This window comes from Symsagittifera roscoffensis, chromosome 3 (genome assembly GCF_963678635.1).
Source record: "Symsagittifera roscoffensis chromosome 3, txSymRosc1.1, whole genome shotgun sequence".
Lineage (NCBI taxonomy): Eukaryota > Metazoa > Xenacoelomorpha > Acoela > Convolutidae > Symsagittifera > Symsagittifera roscoffensis.
In genome coordinates, this window is record NC_087064.1 from 56,437,231 (window position 1) to 56,453,564 (window position 16,334).

The following is a 16,334-nucleotide window of genomic DNA, read 5'->3' on the forward strand; positions in this document are numbered from 1 at the left end:
GTGTGCTTGCATAATTTCCTAGTCTCTTTTTTTCCTTAACCACTTTCTACGGCCTTCGAGAAAGTCTGTGTGAATTTTTGACCCATATTTTTAGATTTTTTATATTCTCAAAAACGATGCTCCCAAGTCTGAGCTTTTAGGTTCAATGGATAAAACAGATTGTGAGAAGATCCCGTGCATCAGTGGATATGCCCAAATTTTTTTGCACAAAAAGTTATGGCTTTCAGAAAACTACCCACCCGAATGTGAGGTTTTGGTTAAGTGGGTAGAACAAGTTGTAGAAAGCTCGCTTGCGTCAGCGGTTACGCCCAAATGGTTTACACAAAAAGTTATGATCTTCGGAAAAGTCAATTTTTAGCTGGGTTCTACAAGTCAGTACAAAAAAAAATCAAAATTCTTTAAGCAGGTTTATCCAGCTTTAGCTGGGTTCTAGTTTTTGGCTGACCAAACTCGGAGGTGGGGTGCCAAGGGGGTGTAGAACATCTCCCCTCAATTTTGATTTCTAAATTTTGCAGCATCACTGGAAGAAATCGCAAATAACTGCTTAAATAGTTGCTGTTTTTGTACAAGCGGAGCGTAGTGTCTTATTACGGTATCCGCTTTTTTTCCAACCCAAGTCGCAAAAAAGTGCTTATTTGGTGGATCTTTTGCATTTTCATATCTGGTTCACTTTTGATTTCTATTTGAATTGAATATTTGTATTCTATTTGAATTGAATATTTGTATCTATTTACACAAGCAAAGCTTATGTTATAGTATGAACTCTCTTTTTTTCCAACCTTAGTCTCAAATATTGTTGTGACAAAATGTGTTCATTTTGATCAATAACCAGCTATTAAGTACAGCTATTGCTATTTATATTAAGCCCGACTAGTATATTACAAATAGCGTTTTAGCTTCAAGGTATCATTGATCTGTAGCTTAGAGGTAGGGAAGGAGACCAGCAACAAAATAAAAGGGTTCGAACCTGGGCAGGGTCGGATGTTTTTAATGAACTTTTTCGTATACTAGTTAGAATGCGTCCGAGCTATAAACTGAGGCATGTTAGTTGGTAAGTTTGTTTTTTTTCAAACTGACTGGTACTGCTAATGCGTTATAATTGCCTTGCGTCACTTAGAAATTATGTAGTCTCATAATTGGCGTGTGTCACTTAAGAAATTTTGTAGAGTCAAAGTTTCACTCATTCAGTTTTTTCCAGTAGCGTTGTCGGTCATATTTTGCTTGTGTATGCGAAGTGCAACTTCGCCTCTGTGTTAATTTTGCTTTGAACATCTGTATCTGCTTTGTAAATGGTTAGTTTCTGTTTGAGAAAAAAACAGGTATTATGAAAATGTATGGGATTTATTGAGTTTTTGAGACGCTTTGGGAAATTTTTACACTTTTCTCGCGAAATACTTTTCTAATTACCATCAAAGTAGTACCAATGAAAAAAAAAGACAACTCATCTTGTGCCTGCATATTCGCTGCCCGACCTGCTATTCTACGGCCTTCGAAGGTTTCAGTGGGAGATTTATCGACCCTTTTTTGGTTCATTTTCATTTTCTCGAAAACTACTCTCCCAAATCTTAAGTTAAGGCTACAATCAAAATAGCACGTTTTGTGGATCTCCCTTGCATAAGCTGCTACTCCCTAATTTTGTTGAAAAAGAGTTATGGCCTTTAATACGTCTAATTTGTGAAGGTTTGACCGTTTTTGGAAAATGTTTCCAATTTGGAAAAACTGCCCGGCGAAATCTAAGATTAATGATTCAACGCAAAAAGAGTGTTAAGAATCTTCGTTCCTTCAACAGCTTTGACCTAATTTTTGTTGAGGAAAAGTTAAGGAAATTGTCCCATTTGAAAATTTAACTCATTTTTTGGTAACTTTTTTTTCTCGAACACTGCACTGCCAAATCTAAGATAAAGGGTTCAATAAAAAACATGAGCTGTTAAATTTTTCTGCGTAGCGGAAAGCCTCTTTTTTTGCAAAATGGCAATGTTGGACTAAGCAAAAATCTATTTTTTGAATTTTTTTTATGGATTTTTTTATTTTCTCGAAACCTTCAGTGCCAAATCTGAGATAAACGATTCAATCAAAAAAACATGCTGTAGGAGAATCCCCTGTAAAAATGAATTTTTCCTTTTTTGGTCAGGAATCCGCTATTGATTGTGTAAAAAGTTCATGGTTTCACGTGTTTTTGAAATGTTGTTGGGCACCGTAAAATTCAGCAATCGGGAAGTTTTCAGATTGTGACCAATAATGACCCGAGTCAAGGTGGAAGACCTTTCGTATTACCCGAGGCCACAACCAACGCCCGAAATTCCGGAAATTGAAAATACGCCAACATTGCAACGCATAACAGAAACCAGACAGAAACTCTTCTTCTATTTTGAAACTGGCTATTCTCATCTTCCAAAAGTGACCAAATATTTTGACGCCATTGACCGGGAACATTTGAAACTGGGTTCCATTGGAACTGTAACTGGACTCACTTTTCTCTGGGCTGTTGCTAGGAAGAAGAGCCGAAGGCCTTTTAAATTGGTGTTCTATCCAGCATTTACAGGAGGCCTGACTGCGGCTGTGAGTTACAGAGACACACTTTCAGATGTGTATAAGAACTGGTTTGGTGAATTACCGGCTGTTGATGTACCGATGCCTGAGTCAATTAGTAGATACGTAAGTGACTACTGTACAAATAATTTGTTAGCATGTTTATGTGCAAGGTGACAGCGAAGCGTGGGTTTTTTAGCAGTAATTAGACAACCGCGTACTCATACTTGTCAGTAAGTAGACACATGCTGTATTAACCAATCGAATTCAGGACAAGAAAGCAAAAGCACGAAACTGATAAATAATGATTGTTCATTTCGTAAGCTTGCTTGCGCATTAGGCCATTGGACCTAAGATCAAAATTCGATCGTGGCTTTCCTATTGAGACAGGACACGGTTAATGTCTGGCAACTCTTTCAGCTTCTTCAAGGGGAATCTGAACTTGGTTTTGAATGTCAAATAACTTAGACCAAACGAGCAGTGCAACAGTGCTTTGTTTTTTTTCTCCGCATTGATACATTGATTATCACAAAATCGCAACAATTGAGCGGAATAAGTAAAAAGACAAGAGATCCATCTGTCACGTTTGTACTCATTTGTTTACTTCGGTTTTTGAAGTTTTCGCAAAATTGCGGGACCCATCTTTCATTCCTGCTTTTTCTTGGGAGCGAACTATCATACTTGTTACTAGGTAATGTGATACTAGTTTAACGACAGGACATTGAGAGATGATCGTTAAAACACAAATGATCGTTAAAACATTTAAAATGAATTTCAAATGTTTTAACGACAAATGATCGTTAAAACATTTAAAATAATTTTTTGAATTTAAGCAGTTTATATTGGAGAATTGCGTGTAGCGTCGTCCTAAGTCTTTTCAAAAACAGTTGTCGTCCTAACAGATGTCGTTTTGTTTGCCAGACACCAAGCAAAGCGTGCGGATCAAGTTAACCAAAAATATGGTGCTAGGTATTTTAGCAGACCGGTTTTTTTTAGCAGACCAATGTTTTATCAGACCAATGTTTTATCAGACCAATGTTTTATCAGACCAATGTTTTATCAGACCAATGTTTTATCAGACCCAGGACAATTGAATGAATGAATCATATCAAGAGCGCATTAAGGTTATAATGTTCTTGCGAAAGCTTTTTCTTCCAGGATGTGGACGTCGTCGGTCTGGAAATCCTTTCTGAAGGTCTTCAACAGGTTGGCTGGTTTCTGTCCTTTTCCTTTTCGTTTGGGTAGAGTTTGCACGTGTTCGTAGATTTGCTTGATGGTCGTGTCTCGTCGTAATACGTGTCCCAGGTGGTTGCGTCTTCGCTCAGTCACAAATTCTGAAAGAGGTACAGTTCTCGTTACCTCGTACAACACATCATTGGAAATGATTTTCGGGTAATGAATGTTCAGTACCCTTCTCAGGTGTTTTCTGTGAAGAATATCAAGTTTATCGTTCGTGCCCTTGTTAGCATGCCAGGTTGAGCAGTTGTAGGTTAGTATGGACCGTACATACGTCGTGTAAATAGACGTCGTGTCCTGACCAGGACAATTACCAAGTCAGAAAGCTAACTTCAAACGAGTGTTTTTGTGCGCGTAGATCATTGTTTTGCCGCTAATTTAGAATTATATTTTTGAAGTTGTTCGTTTCGTTGGCAACTCGTGAGATAATTGTCTTTATTGGGGAAGCTTGACCCAAGACTGAGTGTCTTTTGAGTCTGTCACTCAACCATGCATCAGTTTAATGCGTTGGTATACCAAAAGACTGATTTTTGACTTTTTATTATAAAAGATTGGCCTGCTAAACGATCGGTCTTCCTAATATAACAAGTTAAGCTCCTTCAGCCCTTTTTAGTGTTCACTTCGTTTAAATTCAATTTGCTAAGCGCTGCATGTAAAATGCTCTAAGCTGGTTGATTCAAAGTTCGAACTCAGAACCAAGCTAAAATCCTCACCTCACCCCTAAACGGATTTTTGTTTGGGGTGGGGGCGTTGTTTGCTTGGTTCCAAAGTGCCGTTATTTTGATGAACTTTGTTACTGAAACGATTGGGACAAATAGATTTCATTCTTTTATCAATTTTGTTAGTTTTGTCCAGTTAGTTTAATTGAGAGGCTTTTTTCGGCGGTACTACTATGATACAGTGGTCCCACGAAAACAAACAACTTTGATAGACAGGTCCCGCGTGTTATAATTTTTTTTACAAAATAATTTGTGTATAAATTATTTGGGAATTTTTTATTCCGCCCAATTTTTGCAATTTTGTTGCAATAATGTAAAAATACTGATCACAAATCCCACTGATTTGTTGGTTGATAAAGTGTTACCTTGAAAATAACCAGCTCCTTGAGAAAAAGAAACCTTGGGCTCTGAAATTGCTTTAAAATTATCATTTTGCCATACAGAATGGTGTCGCAGTTTCTTTTCAAACAAATAGATTTTGTTACTTCGTTAAACATCTCCCTACGCCTTTTTGAGATAGAAAGTTCAAAAAAACACACCAAAAATTCAGTTATGATGACAAATAGCTGACCGGTTTTTTTAGCAGACCCAGAACAATTAGCAAGTCAGAAAGCAAACTTCAAATGAGTTTTTTGGGCGCGTAGATCATTGTTTTGCCGCTAATTTAGTCTGTTGTGTTTTTGGAGTTGATCTTTTTGTTGACAAATCTTGGGATAAATGTTTTTATTGAGGAAGCGTGACCCAAGACTGAGCGTCTTTTGGAGTCTGTCAATCAACCATGCATCTGTTTTTTGCGTTGGCCTACCAAAGTACTCAATTTTTCACTTTTAATGATAAAAGATTGGTCTGCTTAACAATCGGAGCCCTGAAGTTTCGACTGTCATTTAAGGTCTATGGAGCAGAAATAACATGAAATACTTAAATGTAATAAAACAAAATTGAAATTTTTCTTCTATTTGAGATTTTTTGTGAAAACATCCCAAACGCCATATTAAGTACAAAGTTATAGATTTTGCTCCTATTATAAATCAATTATGGCATATAAGCCTCCTTTAGCCAATTTGGAACGATTAAGTCTCACTTACGCGTTAATAGCGCGAAATATGAAATGAATTTTTGCATGGTGAACGAACTAACTATTGTGAGCACATTTGTTCTTCATGCCTTGCATCGTTCAGACTTAATAGCACGTTAAAACACCTAAGAAAATGAAAACTTTGAAAAATGGGGGGGGGGGGGGTGGAAAGTGGAACAGACCAAATCAGAACTTTAATATTTCTGAGCTGACTGACTGATCGCATTTTTACATATGGAACCACTTTCTGTAATGCAATGTGCGGCCGTTCTTGGTTAGATCGAAGTTTTGTTTTATTAAGGCAAGTTGGCCGAGTGGTCTAAGGCGCTAGGTTTAGGCCCTAGTATCTTCGGATGCGTGGGTTCGAATCCCACACTTGTCATAATTTTTTTGCTTTGTCTTGTTTTATCGAATCACGCATTTCGATACAAAAAACTTCTTTTAACCACCATTGAGACTTTTGCATTCAACAAATTTCAATTCATCGTTAAAATAATGCAGACGTTCATCAAACCTGAAATAACGGCCTAATCTGATATTCGTTCGTTTTTAAGCTGAAAAAAGCAGGTGCTTCTTGGGATTCGCTGAAGAAAGACAGAACTGCCCAGGATTTCGGTCAGGGTGGGAAGGAAGATGATGAAATGTACAGCACCCGGAGATAGCGAGACATGAAGAAACTACCGAAATGAAAAAATAACGACAATAACCAAACCAATATTACTGATTGATTTAGTAAATGAAATAGTTTGAGTAGTCAAGAATTATTTGAAAATATTCCAGTTTTCTCAAGGCAATTTTTTCTGCACATTAATTGCATCTGAAACCACTCAAGGAAATGGATCCCCTCGCATGAGCGACTTCTACGTAGTCAAGTCGAATGTTTAAAATGATGTTCAATATGAAGCAAGTGTGGTATTTGGGCCAATATCCGCTATAATTTATGCAATTCGAAGGCAGCTATGATGGTAAACCTATCTCACGAAATTAGTGTGACATAAAGATAATATGGTAAAGGTGGAAATTTTTGCATTGCTTATGCGAACTTGTAGATGATGCAGAGCCAATTACGTTGTTGTTAGCTGATAAAGATATCTTTGAAATCAGTGGTGTTCGACAATGTAGGCCATATGAGTTGTCGCCTACCTGAGCTTCGGTGGTCCGGGGTGCAGGCTTCAAACCTGTAGCTGTCTAGCGACAGAGTGGTTCAATTCCACCTGGTGGGCGAATAGTTATTAAGACGAAGATCTGGCTCTTTTCCAGTCCCCCCTTTCAAATTCAATATTGAAAAGTCTATATTTTGAAGGGGGAACTGGAAAAGAGCTGAAGATCTTTCTTCATTACAAGCTGCATGCCTGCCCCCGGTAACAAAAGTAAAAAAAACCTCTCTCCAAATCGCTATTAATGGTTAATGGTTACGCGCGGATTTAGGTAGGATTTCTCGTCGACCTTTATTAATTGCCTCAAAGAGCTCAGAAAATAAATTTGGTCGACCTAAAAAAAGAAAATCCGAGAAAATCTTAGATCCGCGCCGGGATCTTAGCTTAAATTCGAATTGTTCAATTTACATGTTTTAACTTTCATTTGTCGACTTAATGTCTTGTGTTATTTACCTAGCACCAATTTCATGGCCATGGTCATTGGTAATTCAGTTTTAGATCAGATGCCAAAATGAGCAAAAACGGAGTTGTCATCGGCCCCACCCTACCGCCTCATCTGCGCCATAATATACCCGAACAGTTGGAAACTGACAATGACGATCCGAATCCGAAGGCCAAACAGTCATATAATGACCACATAAAAAGTGATTCGGAATCCGATGATGAGTTCGGCCCCGCGTTGCCTCCGCCATTGTCAGAGTCTGGTGCATCGAAACTAGAAGAAAGATCTGAGGCGCAGATAGCGGCGGAACCACAAGAAGCCGATGGCCCAACAATCGGTCCTATATTTTCCGACTTAGTTTCGGGAGAGCCGACAGCTAAAAGACCGAAAATGGTGCGAAAAGACGTCAGCGAGAAAAAAGTGCAAAGAGAGGAATGGATGACTTTGGTTCCAGAAGTTTTGACCAAAAATTTTGGTAGCGGTCCCCGAAAATTTGACACTTCATCTCGTAGTAAAATTCCAATCGACGCCGACGAAGCCGAGCGAGGGTCACGTGATTTCGAACAGGAACGAATTGCGAGAGAGTTGTCGGATAAACGAAAAGCGTCCTCGCTTCTTGACGAGCACCGAAAAATCGAGAATGAAAAGGCAGAAAAACAGAAGGACGAAAAATTAGAAAGAGTTCCATTTAACCGCGAAAGAGATATGAAAACGCGGTTATTAGACTCAGACGCAAAAAATAAACTGATCAAAAACTGTCAAGCCTTTTCCTCAAAGTTTTCAAGCAGCAAAACTAGCAAGTATCTGTAATTATGTTTGATTTGCATTCATATGTTTCCATCTTTTTAATTTATTTGTGACCCTTTGTAGCGCTCAACTGGTAGCGTTGAAGCAGAAAGTATTTTTTTTGCTTTCTTTTGAGCGCTTCTATCCAGACTCCAAAATTTAACCTCGTCATCAACCAAGGACCCCGATCAACTTTACTACCCCGATAACCTGAGGTACCTTTGGATTTCTCCATCTTACTTCACCAAATTGTGGCCGGTTAATCCTAACATATATTACCCTTGCGATAAGCAAGGGTATTACTATCGGGTACTAGACTTTTCCCCTAAACAGGTTTGTACATAGAATGGACGAAATGGAATGGTAAGCATTCCATTAACACGATGGTTTGTGTAGTGTGCAGTTGTTGCATATTAGGTATGCTTTTCTAAGAGTATTTTTTTCTGTGCTGAAAAATTTCGGTAGAATTTGGGCGCTGGCAGAAGTCGGCTATGATTTCATCGGCTTATTTTCCGAATGTTTTTTTTTTCGATTATTTTTTTTGGAATTATGCGGGAATGATTGATTTCTGAAATGAAATTATGGAAAATTTTGAATAAACATTCTACACTCTTGAAAAAAAAAATTAAACATAAAAAATATTCAAAATTTTTACATTTTTTCTGCTGGTTTTTCTCAGTTTAAGTAACCGAAATAGTTCGAACTTTTTTTTTCGGTTGATCGATCGGTTGTATCTATCGCAATCTTTTTGGTGCAAATAAAATTGATCATTAGTTTTAGCTCATTTTTGTTACATTTTTCTTAGCCTGCAATCCTGTCAAATCAGAATTAAATCAACATAAAATTTTCAGTAATTTTGTTCAAAAATGCTAGATGCATTTGTTGTTTTACTCTGTCAACTTGAGTTGCTGTCTGCTACTTTTCCTGATTAATTTTAAGTAATCGTTTAAATTCAGTTGTTGTTAAAATTGTATCGAAATAATTTTCGCGTTTTTTTGGCCAATTAAAAAAAACTATTCAAATTTATTTCAATTCCAGATATAATTGATACGTTTCCGTGATCATTCATTTTTTGAAAATGGCTCAATGGTACATCTTTGGGTCTTTTCTTAGCAATTTAAGTTTAATTGCATTTTTGGTTGAGTTTTCGTTCCAATTTCTCTTTCTATAAACTTGTTTTTTCAGCAGCGTCTCTTTCTTGTTTCTGCATTGTTGTTGGATTCGAGTTCTTTTATGAAAATTGTTTTCAAGCAAGAAATTTGAATTTGAACTGTTTTTTTTCTAATTGTTTTTGAAATTTATCATTTTCAATAGCTGTTTCTGGAATCGTCTTATCTTTTTTCCTGGTGAACAGCCCACATATGTGTTTTTAGTTTAATCTTATTTTTCTGATTGTTGGAAAATGTATACCGTTTTTGGATAATTGCATTTTGTTTTATCTAAAAAACAATTAGAAATCGTTTTTTTTTCATCAGTGTGCTGTTCACAAATAGTTTCATTACATGTTTTCTGCATAGCTGGCCAGTTTAAATTTTTTTATAGGCATACATTTTCCATCGCAAAGAGTTCGAGGCTCTGCTTCGCATCTGTGTATGAAACTGGGCGCAATTTTTTCTAATTTCGAGGAGGACAACATTAAAAAAAACGCAACATTTTTTCTTCAAGACAAAGAGCGTCTAATATAACCGAGCCTCGACATTAGAACAGGCGACTACTGGGAACGAGCAACAGCTGGCAGCCTTGCTCTTCAATTTTGCTTACGTGTATACAACAACTGCGAAATCCTCTCTATCAAAAGACTTTGAAAAGCTTAAACGCGCAGGCGATAAATGGTAGCATTTCAAAAAGCCAAAACTGATTTAGCACGGCAAAACAAGTGAACGGCTATGCAAGGGCGGCTGGTCAAATTAAATTTTGTTGAATATGTTTAGGTTTTTTAAAATTTCTCGTGAAATAGGGCGTTAGCAATTACAATAAGTATAGCATACTACTCGCTTAGAATACAGCATGTTTTAATCAAACGTTGATCGCGAAGCATACTGTTAGTTATTCTAACTGCAGATAATTTAACATCATCTTTCAAAAAATTTTGTGATAAAGTTCCCGCGTTTCATGAGATGTGAAATTTGAACGGTAAAAGTCTTGGGATCTAATCTGACCAGAACTTGTTTTTTTTTTTATATTTCCGTAAATCATAGTTTTTGTGTGAAAGAAAAACTGGAAATGTTCTGTTTAAACAAAAACTGTAGGCCGATTATTTGTCTGCTTACCTGTTGTTGTCGGCTTAGTTTCACGTCTTGGAACCGTTTTTTGCTGCGCGCATTTTTTAACGTTGCTTTTGATGTTTGATTTCCTCCTACAAAATGTAATTTTAATTACCTTGATTTGGTATTTCCTTAATCGGCTATAACAAATTCCTCGGCTCAAAATTGTTTTAGCCTGTTTTTTTTCATCGTCTTAAAGACCTAATTTTTTATCATATTAGGGAAAACGCAATTTTAACACTCCAACTTGCACTTTTCAAATTGTTTGTATGTTTACTTATCGGTTTAATGAAATTGCTTTTTTTATTATAAAAAATTTACTGGAAAAACTTTAGTTTTCCTCGGAAGCTTCCACTGATTTTCATAAAATGGGTATCAGTTGAAAGCTTGCATATTCCCCGTTAGCTTGCATACTCCCCTAGAGCTTCTTGTTTCTTCACTTCTGTCTACAGCCCTCCAAAAAAAGCTGTGCGGTAAGATTTGATCGATGTTCTTGTGGGGAAATATTTGATCCATGTTTTAAATTTTTTCCATTTTTTGAAAACTACTCCTCTCAAATCTGAGTTTTTGTTTCAATGGAAAATAATACGAATTTGAAAAGCTCCCTGCATATGCGTTTACGCCTAAATGTTTTGAACATATAAATAAAGACACTCGGAATACTCGATTTTTTTTATTTTTGAGTGTTATGTGCTTCTTTTTGATTTTTACGAAAATTTCTCTTTCAAATCTGATGTTTTGTATTCAATAAAATAACGGGTAGTGATAACCTCAGTCTGAGATTTTGAAATCAATTCAAAAAACGAGTTGTAAAAAGTTAATTTGCTTTTGCGACTAAGCCTAAATTTTTTGGACACCAAAAATATGGCATTCGTTTTTTGACCGTTTTTCTGTATGAAAACAACCCTCTCCAAATATGACATTTTGGGTTCAATCGAAACTACAGTAGCATGAATTTCTTCTGTACAAGCGACTACGCACTATTTTTCTCACAAAAAGCTATAATTCTCAGAAATGTCAAACTTTGTCATTCTTGGCCATTTTTTGGTGTTTTTGGAGTTTTCTCCTTAACTATCATGCAAAAAGAAAGCCTAAGTTTATAATTGGCCATCCACAGTTTGCTTAGGAAAAAAGTTATGCCCTGCCAATGAGTCAAAGCTTTGAAACTTTTACAGCTTTTCAGAAATTTTTTGTCTTTGCACGAAAACTACCGTACCAATTTTCAGGTTGTGTTCAACCTAAAAACCCGGTTCTTAAAATTTTTGGCTGTTTCTTAGAAATTTTTGTAATGAACATATCTGTAATGAAATATTCAATTGAAAAAACCGGTTGCGATAAATGTTGCTGCAGACGCGGGAACTCCTTAATCTTTTGTACAGGAAATATTATCTCCTTGGTAAAAATGATTATCTCAAAATTTGATACTCATCTGACTTATTTTTGTAGAGAAAGAAGTTAAGTTTTGGGCTGAGTCCAGTTTTTGAAATCACATTTTTCGTGCTGCATCAGTTAGCAAATTTATTCATTATCAAGCACGCACCTCCAGCTTTAGCTGGGCTCCTAGTTGTTTTGGTATCAAAACATACAAAACTTTTGATTAACCTAGTTTTTTTTAAACATTTTATTGTTCCGACTTTCGATACGAAAGTAACGGAATATTTGTGCTCGGGGTGGGTTTTTTTTTCTTCAGACAAATTTCGACTTTTTAACTAACCATTTTTGACGGAAATTATTTATATCATTCGAAAGCTATTGTTGTCCTGAGCTTAAGTTTGAAAAGATATTTCACCTGTGATCATTTTTCGTAAAGTTACGGGGGTTTAAAGATTGCCATTTTTGTCAATTTGGGACAATTAACGCGCGATATGTTTCGCGCTATTAACGCGTAAGTGGAGAGTTAATCCGTCTTAGAAATCGTTCCAAATTGGTTAAAAGAAGCTTATGTGCCATAATTGGTTTGTTACAAGGAGCGAAATTTATCCTTTTGTACTTTGTATGGCGTGTGGGGGAATGATTTTCATAAAAAATTTCAAATTTTAAAAATTTTTTTTTGATTTTGTTTTTATTTCATTGAATTTTTAAGTGTTATTACTGCTCCATAAACCTTAAAAGGCTGTCGGAACATTCAGGGCTTTGCCCTGATACGAGCAGTCTTGTTTTATTTCGACTCAAGTTTTTTTTACGTTTGAGTTGTTTCGCAAGAGGTACGAAGCTCTTTTTCGCATTTGTGCCTTTCCTGCAATTTTATTGTGCTCTGCTTTATTTGTAAAGGTTCCGTTCAAAGAGGTTTTCGAATCAAGTTCGAAAACTTTTAACATTGTTTTTGCAGTTTAATTGTGCTCTGTTTCTTTGGTTTAGATTTTGTTTAACGATATTGGAATCAAATTCGAAAAATTTTTGAATCTTTTTTGCAACTTTAATTATGATTTCTTTCATCGGTATATAGATGTCGCTTAACGTGATTCGAATCAAGTTCAAAAACAGTTTTAGATTTGTTAGAAGTTGCAGATATGGTGATTGAGTTTTCAGTTCAAGTAAGCTTGGGTACTTCACGAATATTAATTCTTATGGAATTTCGTTTAAGTTTGTTCAGTACATTCGGAAATAGTTTTTTAATTTTCATTAGAATTCATTAATTATGTTGAGATTGATAAACCATGATGGTACGATAGTCTAGTAATTTTTATGCCATACAGATATTCAAGGTTTGCAAAAAAAACAGATCAATCCAGGTATTAGTGAAAGTGGGTTGCTTTGTGGCCAAAAATATTTAGTTGGAGCTAAAATTCCGTAATTTTTTAAGTTTTTGGCGTTTATTCTTTTTTCACCGCTATTATTGACTTTCCTATGTGCCATAACTAAGCGACCAGGCAATTTACTAACCCAAGCGACCATTTCTGGAAAACTACAGTTTGATGACACCTTATGTTTTGTAGAAATTCTGAGTTAATCTTTGGTTTCTAGTTTGTCTGCATGTAGCCATCAAACGAACATTCCGCTGTTCTGTTGTAGCTTTTCTCATAACTTGCCGCGCACTTGTTTTGCAACTGTTTTGTGGATGACGACTAATTTGCAATTTATTGAAAAATTCCTTTCGTTAAAACTGCATACGCTCAATACTTAAACATTGAGTATGTTATGTAACTGCGGAAAATGCAGTTTAGGCACTTTAAAATCTATTCTTGGTCAACATGTTTTCTATTTCGTTACCACGGAAATCGCTGCGAATGACAATTAACATTTAACTTTCAAAACCAATCTCTTTTGGCAACTGCGGAAATCGCAGCTAATGGGAATCGCAGTAAGCTAGCACTACTCACTAACGCGCCCAAAAACAAAATTTCTTTCCACTTCCTGGTCATAGCATCACAACTTTTTCTCAGCTTTTTTTTCCGCTATCAAATTTGCAATCAATGCTTTTAAAAGCTCTGAAAAGTTTCGTTTTAGTGGTAACTAATTATATCAGTTTGTTCCCGTTTTTAATAATGGCAATTCCACAAATACCAGTGAAGTAGAATTAGAAAAATTAGGACGCACTTTGATTCATCAATGCTCGACCATTGGTTCGACCCTGGTGGACCCATGAATGCAAGCTGTTCTCAATCTGGCCCGAAAACTGAGTATCGGTCTTCTACCTTTTTGGTGTAATCCATGAAGTCGAGAGTCTGAGAATCCTGTCGAAGAGCTCGGAGTTTCAGTTTAAAAAGTCAAAGCATGATTTACTTTGGTGAAGCAGTCAAATTAGAGTTTTTGCGAAAGATTCTTAGATTGAACTTCGAAGTGTTAAGATAAGCTGACTTTTTCAGCTTGGCATTCCTCTTAATCCTAATTGACATTAACTCCTTGACATTTAACTCCAGCAGATTCTATAAATGCGACAACACGAAATGCTTCCGTTAGAGAGAACAACCCGCTGTGGGGAGTCGGCCTTCAATAATTTCTTAACGTTACAAGCAAAAAGGTTGTTTCAAACAGGAATTTTTTTTAAAGGCATCAATAACATCGCTAGCCATTCTGATGTGCGTTTGATTCTCATAAACATTTCAATTTCCTTGGCTGACTAAATCACTAACAAGTAAGAGTAGCAAAATTTACACTCCTGAGCCCTGATAATAAATCACTTAAATCACTCGCGAGCATTTTGTATACAAACAAGTCTCTTTTGAACGGCTGGCTACTTCAATCGAAAATAGTTCAGATGATACATATTTAGATAATAATGTTGCATGAAGTCAGAATAAAAAGTTTTTGACTGATATTATTTTCTCTATCAATCAATTGTTTTTCAATTCATGATTCCTTTTGCATGCAACCAACTTGCTTCGGTTTTTAAGTCGTGCGTTAAAGTTGTAGGTTCTCCGGCGCAATCTTAAATTGATTTCCAAAATCATCTAGACGTCCCGTTTTTTTCTGGTTTTTCTTCTTCTCTTTTTTCTTGCTCTGAAGTGACTCCGTTACTGAGGAAGTTTGATCGATTAAAGTCAATCTGGATGCATTTAGTCATATGGGATTGTTTGCTCAGCCGGAAATTACCCGCAGAAAGAGGTTGTTTATTTTCTTCTGTTTTTGTTGACCTTAACAAAAAGGTGCTAGCTAGTTTTTCACGTTGCGTCATCGCGTATAGAACCACCTCTAAGTCTAAGTTGCTCAGCGGGACGACGACCAAATAACTTGGGTGCAAAAATGCATAGAGATATAGTTCTTACTATCAAAACTATTAGAAAACTTTCTAAATAGTTTGACCTGAAAACCTGAAAAACTTAAGGTGAGAGGGGCATTAAAAATATCTTTGAGGTTTTGTTATTGCCCTCTGTGCCAGTGTATTCTCTATATTGCTCTGGAAAAAATACATGGTAGATATTTGTCGAACAAAGTGGTTTTGAATTTTTGGTTTTCAGATTATTTTTACCCTTGTGATAAGCAAGGGTATTGCAATTGTGCACCAGCGGATTTAAGAAGGGCGCGGGTGGGAGGCTGTACCCCCTTCAGGGATTCAACCACCTGTCGACCCAAAGGTTCCCTCCCCTTTGTACTATTATGAGATATCCATTTTTGGCTGACTGAGCCCAAAAATTTTTGTAACGGCGCCAAAGTATGCCACTTTTGTGGGGGGGGGGGGGGGGGGGGGGGAGCGCGCACCAAAAAAAACTCAATTTTTTGGTCAAAAACTTTCCATAAGTGCCGAAGAACGCCTTTTTTGGCCTGTTTTTTCAAAAATTGCCTGCGGTGAAGAAAGTTCTGTCAAAATAGGGTCTTACTGGTGAATTGGGAGAGCTCGGAAAATCAATTTGATCGATATAAAAAAAAGGTCGTCAAAAACTTTCAAAATGTTTTTGAAAATCCGCCCCTCCCTTCGAGAAAATCCTAGATCCGCCCCTGCAATCGGGTACAAAATTTTGCCCGTAAATGACTTAGTTCACAGAATTGTCAACTTTGTAGAAATGGTAAAATTCAAGACGTGCTCAAAGGCTTGAAATTTTAAATAAAACTACCTTTGCTTAGATTGTAAATAGTTGTAGTCCTTTTTCGGGGATAATTTTTTTCAATTGGCAAAAATTTGAGCTCTATATTTTTTGCGCAGTATTTAAGCTCTTTTTCTTCTTAATAGAAACAACATTTTTTGTGTACATTCAAGTTTTACGGACAAACTGTCTTCGTTTTTTGAACGTGTTCAACGACAACAAGTTATCCTTGATTTTACGTCTAACATACCATTCAGAGATTTTTTTCGCAGCTGGTCAAACATTGCAGAGCAAAGAAAAGTTCAAAAAATTATCAGTTTTGTGTTAATCGAAAACGATACTTATATGAGTTGATTTTTGAGTTCGTTTCAAACTCATTTGCTACAAACGGTCTTCATCCGCTCCCCCTCCTATCCCCCATTACATCAGAGGAGGATTTAGGGAGCGGGTGGACGCTTTTCTTATTGAGATTTCGACACCCTCTCACCAACCAAGCGTTCCCTCCCCCCGTTGGCATTATTATATTACATCCATTTTGGCGGTGAATGCTCAAATTTTTCTAATGCGCTTTTGGCACCAATATAAACAAATGTTTAAGGGGATCGCTTGACTTGGGTTTTTATAGTATTCTAGGAGCGCGCGAAAAGTCAAAGTAATTGGGTCG

General features: G+C 36.5%; 3 protein-coding genes and 2 non-coding genes across 5 annotated transcripts in view; 4 read left to right on the forward strand and 1 right to left on the reverse strand.

Annotated features, from left to right (window-relative positions):
- Nucleotides 1-16,334, reverse strand: part of LOC134842343 (proteasome subunit alpha type-1-like) — a 359,095-nt gene that overhangs the window by 170,961 nt on the left and 171,800 nt on the right. The window lies entirely within an intron of this gene.
- LOC134842454 (uncharacterized) lies at nt 2,223-6,333 on the forward strand. The gene is made up of 2 exons (XM_063858798.1): nt 2,223-2,655; nt 6,114-6,333. The coding sequence occupies exons 1-2, from the start codon at nt 2,239-2,241 to the stop codon at nt 6,219-6,221; spliced, it is 525 nt and encodes a 174-aa protein (XP_063714868.1). The 5' UTR covers nt 2,223-2,238; the 3' UTR covers nt 6,222-6,333.
- Nucleotides 5,860-5,941, forward strand: Trnal-uag (transfer RNA leucine (anticodon UAG)). The gene has a single exon. It is a non-coding gene; the product is annotated as a tRNA-Leu (tRNA).
- Trnastop-uca (transfer RNA opal suppressor (anticodon UCA)) lies at nt 6,697-6,783 on the forward strand. Its single transcript has one exon. It is a non-coding gene; the product is annotated as a tRNA-Sec (tRNA).
- On the forward strand, nt 7,228-7,968 carry LOC134841762 (GPALPP motifs-containing protein 1-like). The gene has a single exon (XM_063857799.1). The coding sequence runs from the start codon at nt 7,228-7,230 to the stop codon at nt 7,966-7,968; it is 741 nt and encodes a 246-aa protein (XP_063713869.1).